We start from the raw sequence: 22,243 nt of genomic DNA on the forward strand, positions 1-22,243 counted from the left end.
GATCCATCTCTTCCTATCTGAGCAGCCTGAGTCCAGGAATACCATGCTTCTGTCAGACTGTACTTTTTGCAACTGCCCATTTACAATTGTCATAAATCACTATTGATGCAAGTGTAACAGCAACTCTATTTCTTCATGATAATGAAGGTTAATTATACCTGGCATAATAGAAATGTATTTCTTGTCTGATGGTCTTCAAACACAAGGAAATAAAAATGACTGGGGAGAAACTAAAACTTCAGGTAAACTGGAATATTTACTCTGTCCCCAGAAAAAACATTCTTCCCACCCAGCAGAGGTTAAAGTTATAGGTCCTGAAAGCTCAAATTCTCCAAAGAAGTGATGGTGAATCAAGCCACTCTCACCATTTACCACTGTTTTCCAAACCTATGCATTCTGGGACACAAACCTTACAATGTCCATTGGTTTAAAGTATATATCACATGTTAAAACACAAAGTATTGTCCCTAAACTGGTATTAACTTGCACCTGTATTTGCACCTTTAAAAATTATCCCCATGTTCTATCAGCTAACAGCTTCTCTTTATTGAAACCTCAGTAGATCACTCGGTTGTATGCTCATTTGTACTTTATTTATTGTAAAGATATTCTTTTGCCCTAAGCAATGTTATGAAGGGCATTAGGTATGCTCTATGTTTTTGGATTATCTGACAGCCAAGGTGCTGCGGTAAGAATCACTAAAGCCATACCTGGAAAAGATATTTATCCTGGCAAGAACAACTTGCTGTTTTTCCAGCATTGGAGGGATCCAATGTAAATAACTTGCCATCAAGTTGCTGAATAAATGCCTAAATGTATGAAACTATATCGAGCACTGAGCATCCACTCATATGTGGTTCTGAAAGCTCAAACATTTAACAGTGGCTGTAGCTATAACTGGCTTAGTGAGAAGAGACCATGCTGAAAGAACCCAGGGAATGGCTTCATTCTGGCCATTTAAAATTATTTAATTCATGGGCTCACTGTACAAGAGAAAAACCACAGAGAGACTTCCTATTTGCTATTTATAACTTCTTCATTCATGGATCATTTGTGGAAGCACTGAAGTCCCTGATCCAGATTATCAACTCTGCTATTTAATACTAATCTTGGAGTACAGTAAGATAAGGAACATAAATAAGAAGTATATGTGCCTTTCTTCTTGCTTTCTTCTGGTTAAAGGAACAATGATATCACATCTCACCATGGCCCCGAGTGTAACTAACCACTATCCATTTTAAGTGACAATGTCACAGTTATACAGCAATTATAAAACTGACCCACACTTGTGAATATAAATATCACAGACTATAGTCATTTGACAATTACCAGCAAAGTGCTAGTTTAATTGTTATTTTTGCTTTTCCTAAATACATAAAACAGAAGATAGAAAAACTAACCCACATGTTATGAAATGGAGGAAGGAAATCAAATATCACCTCCAGAAACTAATAAATTAGCAACTAGGAAGGATTTAAGGCAGGAAATCTGTGATATTAAATGTATATTCATAATAATGATACTATCATTGGAATGGTAAAGTAAGCCCACAAGAGATCTATGTTTTATCTTATAATAAAGGTTGCTTCTCAAAACAAAGGTGGATAAAAATAATTACAAGTAATTATTCATTTGAACAAACCAAAAAAGAGGTATAAATGGTATACTAAGAAAGAAGGTAAATGGAATCATATAAAATGCTCAATTAAAACAAAGATAGGAGAATAAAAGGTGGAAGACAAAAGTAAAAACAAAGAACAAGGGTCAAAAATAGAAAACTATAACAAATATGGCAGATATTAATCTATTATATAAATAAACACTTTGAATGTCATAGTTTAAATGCATTAGTTAAAAGACAGAGATTGCCAGAGTGGATCAAAAAACACAATCTAACTATATGTTGTCTACAAGAAGTCCACTTTAAATATAAAAACACATATAGATTAAAAACAAATGGATGGAGAAAAATATACCACACTAGCACATATCAAAGGAAAGCAGGAGTAGCTCTATTAATTTCAGAAAGAGTAGACTGTAAAGTAAGGAAAGTTATCAGGGATAAAAAAAGGTATTACATAAAGATAAGGGGGTCCATTCTTCAAGATTTTGTAACAATTTTTAAAATGTGTGAAACTAAAAACAGAGCATGAATCTACATGAGGCAAGAATTGATAGAACTGCAAGGAAAAATAGATGAATCCACTATCATAGTTGGAGACTTAAATACCCCTCTCTCAGAAATGGACAGATCCAACAGGCAGAAAAACGGTAAGGATAGAATTGAACTTTAAAAACACCGTCAGGGAGTTCCCATCATGGAGCAGTGGAAATGAATCTGATTAGGAATCCTGAGGTTGCCGGGTTCGATCCCTGGCCTCGCTTAGTGGGTTAAAGATCCGGCATTGCCATGAGTGTGGTGTAGGTCACAAATGTGGCTCGGATCTGGCATTGCTGTGGCTGTGGTACAGGCCAGCAGCTACAGCTCCTATTACACCCCTAGCCTGGGAACCCTCATATGCCGCGGGTGTAGCCCTAAAAAGACAAAAGACAAAGAAAAAGAAACACTGTCGATTAAATGGATATAATTGACATCTGTAGATTGTCAATTCTTCTCAAGATCACTTGAAGCATTACAAAGATAGACCACAATTTGGTCCATAGAACATACTCTAGCAAATTTAAAATTAGAGAAATCATACACTGTCTGCTTTCAGATCATAAGGAATGAAACTAAAACTCAATAACAGAGAGATAACTTAAAAATCCCAAAATATATGGATATTATACAACACATTTCTAAATAACACATAGACAAAGAATAAGTCTCAAGATAATGTTTTAAAAATATTTCAACAAAATGAAAATAAAAATACAACTTATCAAAAATTCATGAGACAGTGAGAGCAGTGATTACAAGGAAATTTATGGCATTGAATAAATGTATTAGAAAAGAAGAAATATCTAAAATCAAAGTTTCCACCTTAAGAAACTGAAGGAGGGAGAAGCAAGGCAAACCTAACAAAAACATAATAAAATAAATAAATATAAGAGCAAAAATCAATGAAATTGAAAATAGAGAAAATTGATGAAACCAAAATTTGTTCCTTAAAAAGATCAATAAAATTGATAAGTTTCTAGTAATGCTAACTAAGAAAGGGAGAGTACACAAATTACTCATATCCTCAATTTAAAAGAGAATATCACTATAGATCCCACAGACATTAACAAATAATAAATACTATGCCCACAACCTTGATAACCTAGTAGAAATGGACCAAATTTCATGAAAGTCACAACTGGCCAAACTCACACAAGAAGAAATAGACAGGGAGTTCCCGTCATGGAGCAGTGGTTAACGAATCCGACTAGGAACCATGAGGTTGCGGGTTCGATCCCTGCCCTTGCTCAGTGGGTTAACGATCCGGCGTTGCCGTGAGCTGTGGTGTAGGTTGCAGACGCGGCTCGGATCCCGCGTTGCTGTGGCTCTGGTGTAGGCCGGTGGCTACAGCTCCGATTCAGCCCCTAGCCTGGGAACCTCCATATGCCGCGGGAGCGGCCCAAGAAATAGCAACAATAACAACAACAACAACAACAACAAAAAAAAAAAAAAAAAGACAAAAAAAAAAAAAAAAAAAAAAAAAAAAAAAAGAAGAAATAGACAATCCAGTAGGCCTATATATAATAAATGGAAACTGAGCTAATACTTAATAAGCTAAAAATACAAAATTCTTCAGGTCACATGATCTATCAATTCTACTTACAAGTATGTATCCAAAGGAAAAAAAGGACACTAATTAGAAAAGCCTCTCTAGCACTGGGATATCTAGTCACTTATGATGGAGTGTGATAATGTGAGAAAAAAGAATGTATCTACGTATGTGTGACTACATCACCTTTCTGTACAGTTGAAAATTGACAGGCCATTGTAAACCAGCTACAATGGAAAAAAATTAAACAGAAAAAAGAAGAAAATCCTCTCAATGTTCACTGCAGTTTTAAATATAATAACCAAGATATGGAAGCAACTCAAGTGTCCATCAATAGAAGAATGGATAAAGAAGACACAATATATATACACACAATGTGATACTCCCCATCCATTTGTGATGACATGGATGGACTTTGGACCTTGAGGGTATTATGCTCAGTAAAATAACAAAGACAAAGAAGGACAAACACCATAGGATTTCACTCATATGTGGGATATTAAAAATAATAATAATAATAATAAAATTTTTAAGTGAACAAGACAAACCACACAAAAACTAACACTTAGATAAAAAGAACAAAGCAGTGATTATCAAAAGGGAAAGGTCATCAGGAGGGCAAAATGGGTGAATGGGATCAAGTTTATGGTGATGGATGAAGACTAAATCTTTGGTGCTGAGCATGCTGTGGAGTATACAAAGGTAGAAATATAATTTTTACACACAAAATATATGATCTTATAAGCCAATGTTACCTTCTAAAAATAATTAAAATACATGTATTATTAAAAGTAAAATACAAAATATTTTTCCAGAAATATTTAACATACATCACTAGTGTATAGCATGATGGTTTGATTTATGCATTTTTGAAATGATTTCCATAGTAGGTTTAGTTAACTTCTATCATCTCATCTAGACACAACAAAACAAAAAGAAACACTAATTTCTCCTTGTGATGAAAACTCAGGATTTACTCTGTTAGCTTTTCTATATACCATACAGCAGTTAACTATAGTCATAATGTTTTACATTATATCCCTACTACTTACTAATCATATATTGGAAGTTTTGGCTTTTTAACCATGTTTCTCCAGTTCTCTCTTCCCATCACTCCACTAACTATGGTAACCACAAATCTGATCTCTTTTGTTATAACTTGATTTTTTTTTTTTTTTGGTTTCACATATAAGTGAGATCATACAATATGTGTCTTCTCTTATTTCACCCAGTATAATGCCTTTACCTTCCATACATGTTGTTTCAAGTGATAAAATTTTCTTGTGTTTCATGGTTGAATGATACCCCATTGTATATACACTTTGTGAAACTGTCTACAAGTCCCTGTGTCCTTGTGAGTGTGTTTTTTTTTTTCCAGATTTTATTTTATTTATTTTATTGTTTTTTTTTTCTCCACTGTACAGCATAGGGACCCAGTTACACATACATGTATACACAATTTTTTCTCCCATTGTCGTGCTGCGAAGTAAGTATCTAGACATAGTTCTGAGTGCTACACAGCAGGATCTCATTGTAAATCCATTCCAAGAGGAACAGTTTGCATCCGTTAACCCAAACAGCCTCTCCTTTAGCCTCCCAAGCCTCTCCTTACTTAGCTCAAAAGGCTGACTCAAGAGTGAATGATTAGGAAATACTGTTAAGCTAAAAACTTGTTAAAACTGTCTCCATTAAATTAAGCCTTTCCTTGCCCCACTAACTTAAACTGGCTTTTCACAAATAATTTCTTCCCTGCTTAATTGTTTTGTTGTTGTTGTTGTTTGTGTGTTTACTAATGACTATTTTCTAGTTGGAGTTATATTGTGTGCCTGGTATTTTCCTTTCCAACACTCCCTAACAGTCCCTTCCTTTGTATGAAACCTTCACCCAAGAGAAAAGGTCAAAGTGTGGTAACCCTGAAGATCACCAGAAACCATCACTGGACCACCTGATGCTCGCCTTGATGACTTTGAAATGCTCTATGGAGGGAGAAGAATGCGGGAGCCCTATTCCTTATCAACAGCCCTGTTTTTCAAGCTAAATCCATAAGACCCCTTAATAGTCCCTCTCAAGGGAAGACACGATTTTGAGGACATTAGCCTGCTTTGCCTGGCAAAGCAATAAAGTTGTTCTGCTTCACCCAAAACTCTGCTTCTGAGACTTAATTGGTAGGGTTTCAGCAATACTTGTATCTTGGCATCCACAGGGGATTAGTTCCAGGATTCCACTACAGATCCCCAAACCCAACGATGCTAAAGTCTCTTATACAAATGGGGTAGTATTTGTATATAACCTATGCATGTACTTTTATACACTTTAAATCTTCTGTATTTAAATCTCTTAGATTACTTACAGCTAATAGGATGTATATGCTATGTAAATAGATGCCAGCATATGGCAAACTGAAGTTTTGTTTTATAGAAGTCTCTAGAATTGGTTTCAATATTTTTATCTGTGGTTGGTTGAATCCACAGAGTTGAAACCCCAGATATGAAGAGCCAACTATATGTACCACAACTTCTTTATCCATCCATCCATCAATGGACACTTAGGTTGTTTCCATGTCTTCATCACTATAAAAAATGCTACTTATGAATGTGAGGGTGCAGATAACTTTGAATTAGTGTTTTTGTTTCCTTTGGTTATATTCCCCAAAATGAAACTGATGGATTGATTATACGATAATTCTGGTTTTAATTTTTTGAGGAAATTCCATAACGTTTTTCATAGAGGGTGCACAAACTTACATCCCACAAACAGTGCACATGAATTCCCTCTCCTCCACATTCTTGCCAACATTTGCTATTTCATGTCTTTTTGATGATAGACATTCTGACAAGTGTGAAGTGATTATCTTTGTGGTTTTGATTTGCATTTCCCTGATGATTAGTAATCTTGATCATTTTTCCTTATGCTTGTTAGCCATCTGTATGTCATTTAATACAAAGTATTGAATGAAAATAAATCAAGAAAGCTTATAGGAATGCCTCCCTTACATAAAGCCTCTTGCTTGTTTCTGGAAAAAAAAAATATTGATACATAGGACTCATTCCTTCCCACTCCATCAATGAGAATACCAGCAACAATTATGGATGACGACTCACTCTTCCTCACCTCAGTAATTCTAAGCAAGCTCGTAGATTGACATTTTCTATTCTAAATGGTATTTATTTCTTACCCACCCAGCACATTATTTCTCCCAATATATAGGAGATATTCTTACATCTTCTTTCTTTTGATACTTCTCGTCATCCAGTAACTTCTGACTTTTTTTTTTTTTCTCTTGAGAAAATTAGCATGATTTGTAGACCTGGTTCCCAGGAGAAATCAATAAAAGGCTGGTTATTAGAGATCTTAGAGTCAGTGGGTCACCGACACCTAGTACTACTAATTACCTGTATTCTCACTGGGAAGAAACTTATATATTTCTGTTCTAAAGGTTATTACACTACAAACTAGACATCAAAATTATTGAGTTTCTACAAATGCTGCTGTACAACTTCAAAGAGAAGAGGTAGGTCATAAAAATTCTTGTAATGTTGAGCAGTATCACAGCAATCGCTCTCATATTTTTCTCCCACTTTTTTTTCTTTCTGTCTCCAATTATTCCAATGCTTTCGATACTATTCTCATGATTTAAATTATTACATTATATTTTATACCTGAAGACAGAGATATTACTGAAAGGACTGAAAATTATGATGCCCATTCCATTCCCATACATGCTTCAACGGCAATGATTCTCTGTCCTCATATAGGGAATACTGGGGTCCATCAATTCCCTCCACTTGGTGTATTTGATAAAGCATTTGATGATATTAACCAATGAATGGCTCAAGAATTAAAAGGAGAAGAATGAACACAGCTTCATAGAACTGGTACCTGTTAGTTCTGAAAAAGACCTCTATAACCAGGGAGCTAATGTGGTTAAGATTATAAATTAAGAGAAAAATTAATGAATATGGCACATCAGTGAAGAGGACATTAGCAAAATGAGTTTTGAACAGCTCTACTTTGTGTGTTCAGTCTTAAGGTGGTTATAATTGCAATTGGCCCCTTAGAGGAGAGGGAATTTTCAATCACTAAATTCAGAAGACCGACATTCTATCTGGTTTTTTGCATTACCTACTTGAAAAGGTCCCCATGTTCTAAATGTTAAAGCCAAAATATCCAGGAGGGATAGCAACTCTTATGAGACTCTGCCTCTGGAGAATTTCTGTTTCCTTAATGTTTTTTTTGAGAAAGCAAAAGAACTAAATATTTTTCACTGGTTTGAAAACAATCTTTCCTCCTGTTCTACACATCAAATCAGTATTTCAGAGTTCTAAATGCCAGAACCAATTCCTGATAAGCCTTGAACAGAAGATAGGATCTTGTTCAGGGATTAATCAGCACAACACAGCAGTACACAGAATTATGAATAAGTCTGATTTCATCACATAAGTTTAGCTTTTCTCTTTAGACATATTTCTTAGATCAGTCTTATCTGTCTTAGAAAATATTAGGGAATACTATAAAGAGTAAAATTTAGCTGGTAAGCTAAAGGGGTGGCTTCTATCAGTGTTTTCCTACTAGTCTCAGAATATGATTTGTCTATTCCAAACAACAGACATGGCAGGATTCTACAAAATGTCACATATATTAATTATTCCCTAGGCGAGGAATTATGTATACATCTGGTCAAGTTTGGCAAAAAACACCCAGGTTTTCTTCATAGTACACCTGGTAATTGTCATTCATTCACAAAGAAATGGTTGTTTAGCCAGGGCTAATAAAATTATGAAACTAGTGTTAAAAATAATAATTTACCCCTAACTATCACATATAGGCATACTTCACTCTCTCCATAAATCTCACAGTGATTTTCTTTTTCTTCCCCATCTTTCTCTCCTGCTGTTTTCCTTTCATTTGCTTTCCACATGTTTTATTGCAAATGTATGGCCGAAAAAGAAAAAGAAAAAATATAAATGTTCAAACTTTTTAATATTAAAATTACCTAAAATGTCATTATCCAAAGGGATTTTCTTGAGATGTTAATACATATACTTAGACATTTTTGCAGTGTATGCATATCAAGAGTACATCACATAAGACACTCACTTATAACCAACTTTTGTCACTTAATAATTTAGTGGACATGTCAACAAGTCTAAATTTGCATCATTTTTAATGACCACATTCATTTTGGTACCAATCTTATCAACTTCCTCTTTTAACATACCTGTTCATATCTTCTCTTAAATGTACTTCTATTTTTCCTCTTTAGATTAGATAATGAATGGATTCAAATATATGTTATGGATAGACATTTTCAAACATTCTATTTATTTATAGTGATAATACATATTCTCTCCTAAAAACCTATTGGTAGCAAAAAAAAAAATTGTTGGCAGCAATTTTACTCATCTAAAATGCTGAAATAGCATTTCAGTGGAACTAAGCTTCAATTATTTGAAGACAAGCTCTCATGAACTTCATGCCCTGTAACTTTTTCATGCTCTTAGTGTGTTACAATTAATGTTCTGTTTCAGTGAAGACATCATGGATTTCTCACTTTCATGTTCAAACTGCCAGACATTAATGCTAGAACAGAGTTCTCAATGAATAAAATCTCTCTCAATTCTAGCAGAATACTGAGAACCCCTCTTTTGGAGTCTGCTGATCCTCCTTCTTTGGAATTTGGACCTTCCCTTGATTTAAAGTGCATCTTAAGTCCCCAAGTGACTGGTTGCAATCATAAGTATTGGAAACAATCAGAGAAGTAAGCCATTTCATCTTATGCTACCATTCCTCTTAGGTTCAACATTCATTCACTCATCAGTTGGTGCTCTATCTGTGATTAATGCCCAAGAGTTCTCAAGCATGAAATAAAAGAATAATCAGAGAGTACATTCTCCTAGAGTATATGTGGACAAATGTGATTAAGAATTTGAACACTACTACAAATATGACTGATTATTCATGATATGGAAGATGTTACTTTAAATTTATACAAACAAGACTGAAGAAGCCAGAATTATTGCACAAGCTTGGTTAAGGAACTTTCTGATAGGAAAATGTTACTCTCTGTTCCCAATTCCTCCACATTACCTCCCATATTCCCAGATATTCTTTCCTTATCTCTCTGGTCTAACTTTGATTATTTCACTTATTTTTTTCATTTATATTTTCACTTGCCCTCTCTTTATGTTTTCTAACTTCACATTTTGGTACTTGCAACATATTTTCCACAGAATCATTTATGGGCAAACGATGTAATAAAGTTTGATAAATGTATTTTGCAATTCCTTCTTATTGTCTGCCTTCAGAGAACTTCAGCTTCTTTTCTGCTGGTTGAGTCAATGGACAGAGTAAATTACTCTGTGGTATCTGAATTTGTATTAATTGGACTTTCAAATTCATGGGAGATGAATCTTTTTCTCTTTTGGTTCTTCCTTGTGTTCTACGTGGGAATTATCCTGGGAAACCTCTTCATTGTGTTCACGGTAATTATTGACTCTCACTTACACTCTCCCATGTACTTCCTATTGGCCAATCTCTCTCTTCTTGATCTAGGTCTTTCCTCTACCACAGTGCCCAAAATGATCTCTGATCTTTTAACAAACTGCAATGTTATTTCTTTTCCAAAATGCATGACACAGATATTTTTTATTCATGTCATGGGTGGAGTTGAGATGGTGTTGCTTATAGCCATGGCATATGACAGATATACTGCAATCTGTAAGCCTCTCCACTACCTGTCAGTTATGAGCCGCAAAATGTGTGTTTCTTTTGTAGTGGCTGCCTGGATGGTGGAAATAATCCATGCTGTATCTCAGTTTGTTTTTGTCATAAACTTGCCTTTTTGTGGGCCTGATAAAGTAGATAGTTTTTATTGTGATTTTCCTCGGATTATGAAACTTGCTTGTGTAGACACTTACAAGCTAGAGTTTGTAATAATTGCTAACAGTGGGTTTATATCAATGGCTACCTTCTTCTCTTTAATTATATCCTACATTTTCATTTTGGTTACTGTCTGGAAACGTTCTTCAGGAGACTTATCCAAAGCTTTTGTCACACTGTCAGCTCACATCACTGTAGTAATTTTGTTTTTTATGCCATGTATGTTTCTCTATGTATGGCCTTTCCCTACAACATCACTGGATAAGTATTTTTTCATTGTTGACTTTGCCATCACCCCTGTCTTGAATCCTGCCATCTACACATTAAGAAACAAAGACATGAGAGTTGCCATGAAAAGACTGGGCAAACAGATTTCAGGTTACAGGGGGATCTCACAATAAATGGAGGAGATCTAGAGAACAAGATGCTTCAGGCTCACCAAAAACACTGAGAGCCATGTGACTGACTTCACAAGAAGTACCATTGTACTTCTCTCTACTATGGTAAGAAGTACCATTGTACTTGTCTCTACTATTTGGAGAGGAGGTCAACAAAAATGCATCTGTAGAAACTGACTGTCAAATCAGAGGGGAATTTATTTTGCAATCACACAGAATAAACTGACTTCATCTACCTTCATGGAGAAGAGAGATGAGAAGAGAAAACTGAGCTGATTTCTAGGTGTAAGCTTAATATTCAAATACTATTTTCTAAGTGACATTTTCTGGGACTTGTTAATTATAATTACTCTCAATTATAAATAAATACCTCAAAAATTGATAAACTTGTCTCATAGTAAGCTTCTGGATTCAATAGATAAGATGTGAGTATAGGTAAATCAAATGTCAATAAAGTATATTTTCAAATTTTCTATTTCAATCTTATTTTATTTTTATTATTTTTTAAAATTTTATGGCCACATTCCCAGCATATGAAAGTTCCTAGGTCAGGGATTGAATCCAAGCTGCAGCTGAGATCTAAAATGCAGCTGTGGCAACAGTGGACCCTTCAACCCACTGTGCCAGGTATGGGATTGAACACGCACCTCTGCAGCGACCTGAGCCACTGCAGTTGGATTCTTAACCCACTGTGCCACAGCAGGAGCTCCCTCTATTTTAATTTTAGTTTAAATTAGAATAAGAATAAAGTCAACTATGCATTACTTATGTTAAGCCTTGAACTCAAACTTGCCTGTGCCTTGATTTTTTTTCAGTTTAGGATGCTGCTTTCAGTTTTGTGTTTAGACTTGAGTGATGACACATAAAGAATTTATTTAAACACTATCAATACTTTAGATAAATACAGACCAGATATTTTTGCAACTTTTCTGCTTCTCTGTTATTTTGATAATGAAGGAGGGGGAGGGAGTGGAATGGATTAGGAGCTTGGGGTTAATAGATGCAAAGTATTGCATTTGGAATGGATTAGCAATGAGATCCTGCTGTGTAGCATGGAGAACTACATCTAGTCACTTATGATGAAGCCTGATAATGTGAGAAAAAAGAATGTATACATGGTATATGTAACTGGGTCACCATGCTGTACAGTAGAAAAAAAACCGTATTGGAGAAATAACAATAAAAAAATTAAAAATAAAAAAAGAACCTACTTCCCCCACCTCTACAAAAAAAAAAGAAAAGACATTCTAATATTCAATCATCCTGATTTGTTATTTTAAAAGGCATAGAAATAGGCATAGATTATTCCTTGGGAACTAATCACCCAAGGCTATGTGTTTAGAGGTCTTGTTTTTCTTGAATACAGTTGGTGTTGTTTTTCTTGAATACACTTGGTCCTCCAAGAGTTTACGTATTTGTGTTTGATAGCCTTGGATAAACGTAAAGTCAAAATTGGTGAGCCATATTCATTTTAACTGAGGATTTCTACATCTGGAACAAAGGCTTTATTAAAGTTACATGTAACTTTTTCATGTATTTGTTTCTACCATTCGATAAATAAAATCTGCTCAACTGAAAAAACTAATGACTATTTTTTTTTTGGCCTATGTTTCTCCAGGAATGTTGCAATAATATCTTTGGTTTTCTCTGTATAAATAAGTCAATAACAGTTCTTTTTAATGTTTTATTAGTCATCTGGAGAGGAACTTCTTTTTTACTTAATTATTGCTGATAACTCGCTTGTTCAAATACTTTACTTGACTTCTGAAACACTACAATCTCCTGGTTTTCCTCCAACCTCTTGGATATTCCTTTCCAATATCTGTTTGTTGAATTCCACTCATCCACTCAATCAACAAATTTAGCATTGCTCAGAATTGCATCTTTGGCCTTTACTCACTTTATATTTTGTCCCCAGGTGGCATCCATTCCCATGGCCTTAATTACTATGTCCAGCTTTTAGCTAGGGGCTCGCAAAGCTAGGGTACTATTTCTTGAGTTCCTAATCCATATATTTAACTGCCTACTTACTTGGATGCTTCAGAGTTAGCTCCCTATCAACAAGTCTAAAAATAAACTATTTGTCTCCTCAAATCTTCTTTTCTTTCAAGGTCCTCAGTCGCAATAAACGGCACCAATACTTACCCAGTTGTTCAATCCCAAATATGGAGTAATAAATAATGGACGCCTGCCTCTCTCTGATCCTCAGTATTCAATACATCCACAAGTCCTACTAATTCCACCTTATAAAACCTATTAAATATGTCCCCTTATTTTCTTCTGCAATGCCTCCATTTTGTGACGTCTTCACATGTCATTTTGGAACAGAATATTAAGTCAACTGCATTGTTTTCACACTTCAAATCTTATTTCCTTTAATTCCCATTATCTTCAGTATAACAGATTTCTTTTTAAAGTATAAACATGTGATTTTTTGCCTAAGACCCTCCTATATTTGCAGTGGCATCACTTAAATTAAAATACTAACTTCCTTTCAAAGTTGGTCAGGTTATCAGCGGATCACATTCCCCTCTCCAGCTTCAGAGAACAACATGCTCTGTCCCTGAAATTCCACGGCCAACTTGGTGGTGTTTGTTTGTTTGCTTTACCTGCCCCTAAAATTCAAACTATCATCTCTGAGGCTCTGCACTGGCTAATCATTCTGCCCGAAACACTGTCCATCATGCTTCACTTATTAATATCTATTCATTCTTCAAATCTCAGTTTCAACACCATTTTACCAGGGACAAATTTCCAGAACATGGGTCTTGGAACTTTCCTTTCATTGTGTATTATTATTATAACACATCCTATGACCACTTTTGTAACATTAATTACACTCATAATTTTGTATCCAATGTGTGTCTTCCTCATTACATTGTAAGTTCCATGAGAGGAGATGCTGCATCCATCATTTTACTGCTATAACTTCAGTAACAACAGTTAGAAAATGCTCGATAAACATTTATCATTAAATAAATAAACTCAACAAAGAATTAAAAATTAGCAAAATGATTAATTTGTCACAGTGTTTGAACTCCTGCTTTACATTTGATCGAAGGTCACAGAAGACATTCCTTCCCCTTTCTGTCTTCTTTTCACTTCTTAATTAATTTCTCTACCTCTACCTCTTCAAGTAGAATTTGACAAAGTCCAACATCCATTCATGATCAAGACCCTCGCCAAAGTGGGTATAGAGGGAACATTCCTGAACATAATCAAAGCCATTTATGAGAAACCCACAGCAAATATAATGCTCAATGGGGAAAAACTAAAAGCCTACTCACTCAAATCTGGAACAAGACAGGGATGCCCACTCTCACCACTGCTCTTCAACATCATTTTGGAAGTCCTAGCCACAGCAATTAGGCAAACAGAAGATATAAAAGGCATCCATATAGGAAGAGAAGAGATAAAACTGTCACTGTACACAGATGATATGATACTATACATAGAAAACACTAAAGACTCAACCCAAAAACTACTTGAACTGATTAATAAAATCAGCAAAGTAGCAGGATATAAGATTAACATTGAGAAGTCAGTCGCATTTCTGTATACCAGCAAAGAAACGTTAGAAAAGGAATACAAACATACAATACCTTTTAAAATTGCACCTCACAAAATCAAATACCTCGGAATACACCTGACCAAGGAAGTAAAGGACTTATACACTGAGAACTATAAAACTATAATCAAAGAAATCAAAGAAGATGTAAAGAAATGGAAAGATATTCCATGTTCCTGGATTGGAAAAATCAATATTGTGAAAATGGCCATCCTACCCAAAGCAATCTACAGATTCAATGCAATCCCTATCAAATTACCCATGACATTTTTCACAGAACTAGAACAAACAATCCAAACATTTATATGGAACCACAAAAGACCCAGAATCACAAAAGCAATACTGAGAAACAAAAACCAAGCAGGAAGCATAACTTTCCCAGACTTCAAGAAATACTACCAAGCCACAGTCATCAAGACAGTGTGGTACTGGTATCAAAACAGACAGACAGACCAATGGAATAGAAGAGAGAATCTGGAAATAAATCCTGACACCTTTGGTCAATTAATCTTTGACAAGGGAGGCAAGAACATAAAATGGGAAAAGGAAAGTCTATTCAGCAAGCATTGCTGGGAATTCTGGACAGCTGCTTGCAAAGCAATGAAACTAGGACACACCCTCACACCATGCACAAAAATAAACTCAAAATGGCTGAAAGACTTAAATATATGACAGGACACCATCAAAATCCTAGAAGAGAACATAGGCAAAACACTCTCTGACATCAACATCATGAATATTTTCTCAGGTCAGCCTCCCAAAGCAATTGAAATAAGACCAAAAATTAATTGACCATAGGTGTCAGGGTTTATTTCCGGATTCTCTATTCTGTTCCATTGGTCTGTCTATCTGTTTTGGTACCAGTACCACACTGTTTTGATGACTGTGGCTTTGTGATATTTCTTGAAGTCTGGGAGAGTTATGCCTCCTGCTTGGTTTTTGTTTCTCAGGATTGCTTTGGCGATTCTGGGTCTTTTGTGGTTCCATATAAATGTTTGGATTGTTTGTTCTAGTTCTGTGAAAAATGTCATGGGTAATTTGATAGGGATTGCATTGAATCTGTAGATTGCTTTGGGTAGTATGGCCATTTTCACAATATTGATAACCTGACCCCCTTGCTGTACAGTGGGAAAATAAAATTAAAAAAAATAAAAAATAGGAGAGGGAGGACAAGATGGCGGAGGAGTAGGGGGACACGCTCGCCCTCTCCCACAAACACAACAAAAAAAGCACATCTACAGAATAAATGACTCGCACAGAAGAGCAACCAATCGCTGGCAGAGGAACCTAAACTCCAATAACGGCAAGAAGTTCGTGACATTATTGGGCAGAACGGGAGAAAAGAGGAGAGTGAGAGAAGGTGAATCCAAGCGGGACGGGCGCTCCCGAAAGGGAACTGCGGAGGAGAAAGGGATCCAGCACCCTGGAAAGTCACCTACAGGGCGAAAGATCAAATGAACCGGAGGAATCTCCAGATGCAGAGAAGAGTGTAGCAATAAGTTGGAGTACGGAAAAGCCGATCAAGAACCCAAGGGACCATCTGAACTACGGGCACAGTCACCAAATATTGAGACGCCTGGGTGGGGGCTGGGCACCGAGACCTCGGCTCCAGAGATTAGTCCCCGGGCTAGGGGGGCGGGGCAGAGCGGAAACTGCTTGGGAGGTCTAGAAACCATTTGACGGGGCAGAGACTGCCTGGGAGACTACAAAACAAAGCTGTCGCAGAGGAAGGGAGCAATACTCCAGGGGCGGGGAAGTGGAAAGCCTCATCAGAGGGAACCTGGGAGAAGAGCCTGGTCTGCGCCCATGCTGGGGAGGGGAGAGAAGAAGGGGTGGGTCCCCATAGAATACCCCCCACACCACAGCAAGCTTACAGGCCCGTTACCTAGCTGAAAGCTGTGCTTCCCAGTGCATCCCCTCCCCCCACCCCCACCACACCTTACGCTGCTCTCACAGACCTGGGGCTGCCTGCCATCCAGGAGGGCTGGCCTCAACAATTGCCTGAAGCCTACCACCACAGGGGCTGTCCCTGCACAGGCCTGCTTGCCCTTTGGAGGGGCTACACTTCCGCAGAGCAGCACCAAACAGCACCAGCCCCTGAGAAAAGGCCTGTAGCCCAGAAAAGCTAGAACAAGCTTAGCCAGGCTGTGAATAGATCGGCCTAATTCTCGGACGGTTTTTCTGAGTTGGGTTGCCCCGGAGAGGAGCCTCTTGGGTTTCCAGTGGCCCTGCTACCCGCCCAAGCCCCCAGGGGATGCTCTAGTGGACCAGCTGCATAGGACTGCCAGCTCCAGGCAGGACCCCCTGCAGCCCAGAAAAGCTGCAACAAGCCTGGCCGAGATGGGAAAAGATCTCAGACGGTTTTTCTGAGTCAGGCTGCCCTGGGGAGGAGCCTCTTGGATCTCCAACGGCCCTGCTACCCGCCCAAGCCCCCAGGGGGTGCCCCACTCCCGTGAAATAACTGCTCAGCACCACCAGCCCCCTGGAAGAGCCCCTGCAGCCCAGAAAAGCTGCAAAAAGCTCAGCCAGACTGTGAAAAGATCCGCCTACATTCTCAGGCTGTCCTTCTGAGTTGGGCTACCCTAGGGAAGAGCCTCTTAGGTTCTCAGTGACCCAGATAGCTGCTCCAGCCCCCAGGGGGTGATGCACCCCTGAAGAGCAGCTGCCCAACACCGCCAACCCCCTGCAAGAACCCCACAGCCTAAAAACACCAGAGCAAGCTCTGCATGACCAAGTGAAATCTGCTACCATCGTGGGGTGGACCTCCCAGTCCTGTCTGCCCTCAGGAAGTCCTCCTTTGCTCCAAGAAACACTGTTAGCCCCATCAACACTCCAGAAAAGCCACACTGTCTCAAAAAAGATTGACCAACAACGCCAGCCCTCAGGAAATATTCCACAGCAGTGACAAGGCAAACACTGCCCGATCACGGAGAGTACAACTCCCTCAGGAGAAAGAAAACAGCAAGCAAGATGAAGAAGCTGAGAAACCACTCCCAGTCAAACCAACAGGAGAACTCACCTAAAACAGTCAACAATGAAACAGATCTCTGCAGGCAGACAGACCTGGAGTTCAAAAGAGAAATACTGAAACTACTGAAGGAATTAAGAGAAGATATGAACAGTAATGCAGATACCCTCAGAAAGGAGCTAGAAAATATAAGGAGGAGCCAAGAAAAACTAGAACATTCATTTGCAGAGATGCAAACTGAACTAGGGGCAGTAAAAACCAGAATGAATAATGCAGAAGAACGAATCAGTGATATGGAAGATAGAATAATGGAAATCACTCAATCTGGTCAACAGACAGAAAACCGAATCAAAAAACTGGAAAGCAATATAAGAGACCTATGGGATAATATAAAGTGGGCCCATCTACGCATAATAGGAATTCCAGAAGGAGTAGAAAAAGATAAGGGGATGGAAAATATATTTGAATAAATTATCGATGGAAACTTCCCAAATCTAAAGGATACTGGGTTCAAGATACAAGAAGCACAGAGGGCCCCAAACAAACTGAACCCAAACAGACCCACACCAAGACACATCATAATAAAAATGGCAAAAGTTAGTGATAAAGAGAGGATCCTCAAGGCAGCAAGAGAAAAACAGAATGTTACCTACAAGGGAACCCCCATAAGAATATCAGCTGATTCCTCTACAGAAACACTACAGGCCAGGAGGGAATGGCAAGAGATATTTAAAGTGCTCAAAGGAAAAAATATGCAACCTAGAATACTCTATCCAGCAAGAATATCATTTAAAATAGAAGGGGAAATAAAAATTTTTCCCAACAAACAAAAACTTAAAGAATACAGCAACACAAAACCCAGGTTAAAGGAAATATTGAAAGGGCTTCCCTAACCAAAAAGAAAGGAAGGAAAGGGAAGAAAAAAGAAAAGAAAAAAAAAAAAAAAAAGAAGAAGAAGAGGAAGAACTAGGACTGAGGAAACTGCAATCAGAGAGCAGTCACTCAAATAAGCCAGCATACAGATTTAATCATGAACATGCTTCCAACAAAATAAAATTAAAAAGAAAAAAAGAAAAAAGAGTCATCAAAACCATAAAATGTGGGCAAGGGATGTCAAGAGGTAAATAACCCTTTTTGTTTATATGTATGTCTCTCTTCTTAATTTTAATATAGTAATGAAGTGTTTGAACTTACAGGACCATCAGGCTAAAACACACAATTATGGGAAGGCGTTAGCATACTTAAAAAACAGGGCAACCACAAGCCAAAACCAAATATTGCATTTGAAAAAATGAAAAAAACAAAATACACTCAAGCAGATAATAACAGGAGACCATCCAACCAAAAAAAAAAAAAAAGAAGAAAGGAAGAATGGAGAACCATAGAATCAACTGGAACACGAGGTTCAAATGGCAACAATAAATAATCATCTATCAATTATCACCTTAAATGTCAATGGACTGAATGCCCCAATCAAGAGACACAGAGTGGCTGAGTGGATAAAAAGGCAAAAACCTTCAATATGCTGCCTACAAAAAACTCACCTTAGGACAAAAGATACATATACATTGAAAGTGAAAGGGTGGGGAAAAATATTTCACGCCAATAGACATGACAGAAAAGCAGGAGTCGCAACGCTCATATCAGACAAAATAGACTTTAAAAAAAAGACATAAAGAAAGACAAAGAAGGACACTATTTAATGACTAAGGGATCCATCCAAGGAGAGGATGTTACTATCATCAACATATATGCCCCAAATATAGGAGCACCCAGATACATACAACAAATATTAACAGACATAAAGGGAGATATTGATGAGAATACAATCATAGTAGGAGACCTAAATATCCCCCTCACATCAATGGACAGATCCTCTGGACAGAAACCCAATAAAGCAACAGAGATCCTAAAGGAAACAATAGAAAAGTTAGACTTCATTGATATCTTCAGGACACTACATCCAAAAAAAGCAGAATACACATTCTTCTCAAATGCTCATGGAACATTCTCAAGAATCGACCACATATTGGGACACAAAGCAAATCTCAATAAATTTAGGAGCGTAGAAATTATCTCAAGTATCTTCTCTGACCACAATGCCATGAAATTAGAAATAAACCATGGGAAAAAGAAAGAGAAAAAACCTACTACATGGAGACTCAACCACATGCTACTCAAAAATCCAATGGGTCAATGAGGAAATCAAGAAGGAAATTAAAAACTACCTCGAAACAAATGATAATGAAGACACAACCTCTCAAAATCTATGGGATGCTGCAAAAGCAGTGCTCAGAGGGAGATTTTTAGCAATCCAGGCCTTTCTCAAAAAAGAAGAAAGATCCCAAATTGACAACTTAACCCTCCACCTAAACGAATTAGAAAAAGAAGAACAAAAAAGTCCTAAAGTCAGCAGAAGGAAGGAAATTATAAAGATCAAAGAAGAAATCAATAAAATAGAGACTCAAAAAACAATAGAGAAAATTAATAAAACCAAGAGCTGGTTCTTTGAAAAGGTGAACAAAATTGACAAACCCCTGGCCAGACTCACTAAAAAGAGGAGAGAAAGAACCCAAATCACCAAAATTATAAATGAAAAAGGAGAGATCACAACGGATACAGCAGAAATACAAAAAACCATAAGAGAATACTATGAACAACTGTATGGCAACAAGTTTGACAATCTGGAAGAAATGGACAATTTTCTAGAATCTTACAGCTTGCCAAAACTGAATCAAGCAGAAACAGACCAACGGAACAGACCGATCACTAGAAATGAAATTGAAGAGGTCATAAAATCACTCCCTACAAATAAAAGTCCAGGACCAGATGGCTTCACAGGTGAATTCTATCAAACATATAAAGAGGGATTGGTGCCCATCCTCCTTAAACTCTTTCAAAAGGTTGAAGAAGAAGGAATACTCCCAAAGACATTCTATGAGGCCACCATCACCCTCATTCCAAAACCAGACAGAGATACCACCAAAAAAGAAAACTATCGGCCAATATCCTTGATGAATATAGATGCAAAAATTCTCAACAAAATCTTAGCCAACCGAATCCAACAACATATCAAAAAAATTATACACCATGACCAGGTTGGGTTCATCCCAGGTTCACAAGGATGGTTCAACATACGCAAATCAATCAGCATCATACACCACATTAACAAAAAAAAGGTCAAAAATCATATGATCATCTCAATAGACACAGAAAAAGCATTTGACAAAGTTCAACATCCATTCTTGATGAAGACCCTCACCAAAGTGGGTATAGAGGGAACATTCCTGAATATAATCAAAGCCATTTATGATAAACCCACAGCAAATATAATCCTCAATGGGGAAAAACTGAAAGCCTTCTCACTCAAATCTGGAACAAGACAGGGATGCCCACTCTCACCACTGCTCTTCAACATAGTTTTGGAAGTCTTAGCCACAGCAATTAGACAAACAAAAGAAATAAAAGGCATCCATATAGGAGGAGAAGAGATCAAACTATCACTGTACGCAGATGATATGATACTATACCTAGAAAGCCCTAAGAACTCAACCCCAAAACTCCTTGAACTGATTAGTAAATTCAGCAAAGTGGCAGGATATAAGATTAACATTCAGAAGTCAGTTGCATCTCTGTATACCAGCAATGAAACATTAGAAAAGGAATACAAAAATATGATACCTTTTAAAATTGTACCTCACAAAATCAAATACCTCGGAATACACCTGACCAAAGAGGTAAAGGACCTATATGCCGAGAACTATAAAACTTTAATCAAAGAAATCAAAGAAGATGTAAAGAAATGGAAAGATATTCCATGTTCCTGGATTGGAAAAATCAATATTGTGAAAATGGCCATCCTACCCAAAGCAATCTACAGATTCAATGCAATCCCTATCAAATTACCCATGACATTTTTCACAGAACTAGAACAAACAATCCAAACATTTATATGGAACCACAAAAGACCCAGAATCGCCAAAGCAATCCTGAGAAACAAAAACCAAGCAGGAGGCATAACTCTCCCAGACTTCAAGAAATATCACAAAGCCACAGTCATCAAAACAGTGTGGTACTGGTACCAAAACAGACAGACAGACCAATGGAACAGAATAGAGAATCCGGAAATAAACCCTGACACCTTTGGTCAATTAATCTTTGACAAGGGAGGCAAGAACATAAAATGGGAAAAGGAAAGTCTATTCAGCAAGCATAGCTGGGAAACCTGGACAGCTGCATGCAAAGCAATGAAACGAGAACACACCCTCACACCATGCACAAAAATAAACTCAAAATGGCTGAAAGACTTAAATATATGACAGGACACCATCAAACTCCTAGACGAAAACATAGGCAAAACACTCTCCGACATCAACATCATGCATATTTTCTCAGGTCAGTCTCCCAAAGCATTAGAAATAAGAGCAAAAATAAACCAATGGGACCTCATCAAACTGAAATGCTTTTGCACAGCAAAGGAAACCAAAACGGAAACAAAAAGACAACTTACACAATGGGAGAAAACAGTTTCAAATGATGCAATGGACAAGGGCTTAATCTCTAGAGTATATAAACAACTTATACAACTCAGTGGCAAAAAAGCCAATCAACCAATGGACAAATGGGCAAAAGACCTGAATAGACATTTCTCCAAAGAAGATATACAGATGGCCAGCAAACACATGAAAAAATGCTCAACATCGTTGATTATAAGAGAAAT

General features: G+C 37.2%; 2 protein-coding genes across 6 annotated transcripts in view; one reads left to right on the forward strand and one right to left on the reverse strand.

Moving 5' to 3' along the window:
* The window catches only part of LOC110261611 (uncharacterized), a 310,291-nt gene that overhangs the window by 185,625 nt on the left and 102,423 nt on the right, over window positions 1-22,243 (reverse strand). The gene's annotated exons all lie outside the window — the stretch shown is intronic.
* Window positions 10,049-10,990, forward strand: LOC100153913 (olfactory receptor 4F21-like). The gene has a single exon (XM_005656324.3). The coding sequence runs from the start codon at window positions 10,049-10,051 to the stop codon at window positions 10,988-10,990; it is 942 nt and encodes a 313-aa protein (XP_005656381.3).

This window comes from Sus scrofa, chromosome 7, assembly GCF_054392235.1.
Source record: "Sus scrofa isolate SSC_HxYL_T2T_F1_AM1 chromosome 7, Sscrofa_HxYL_maternal_Yorkshire_Landrace_v2.0, whole genome shotgun sequence".
NCBI classification, from domain to species: Eukaryota; Metazoa; Chordata; class Mammalia; order Artiodactyla; family Suidae; genus Sus; species Sus scrofa.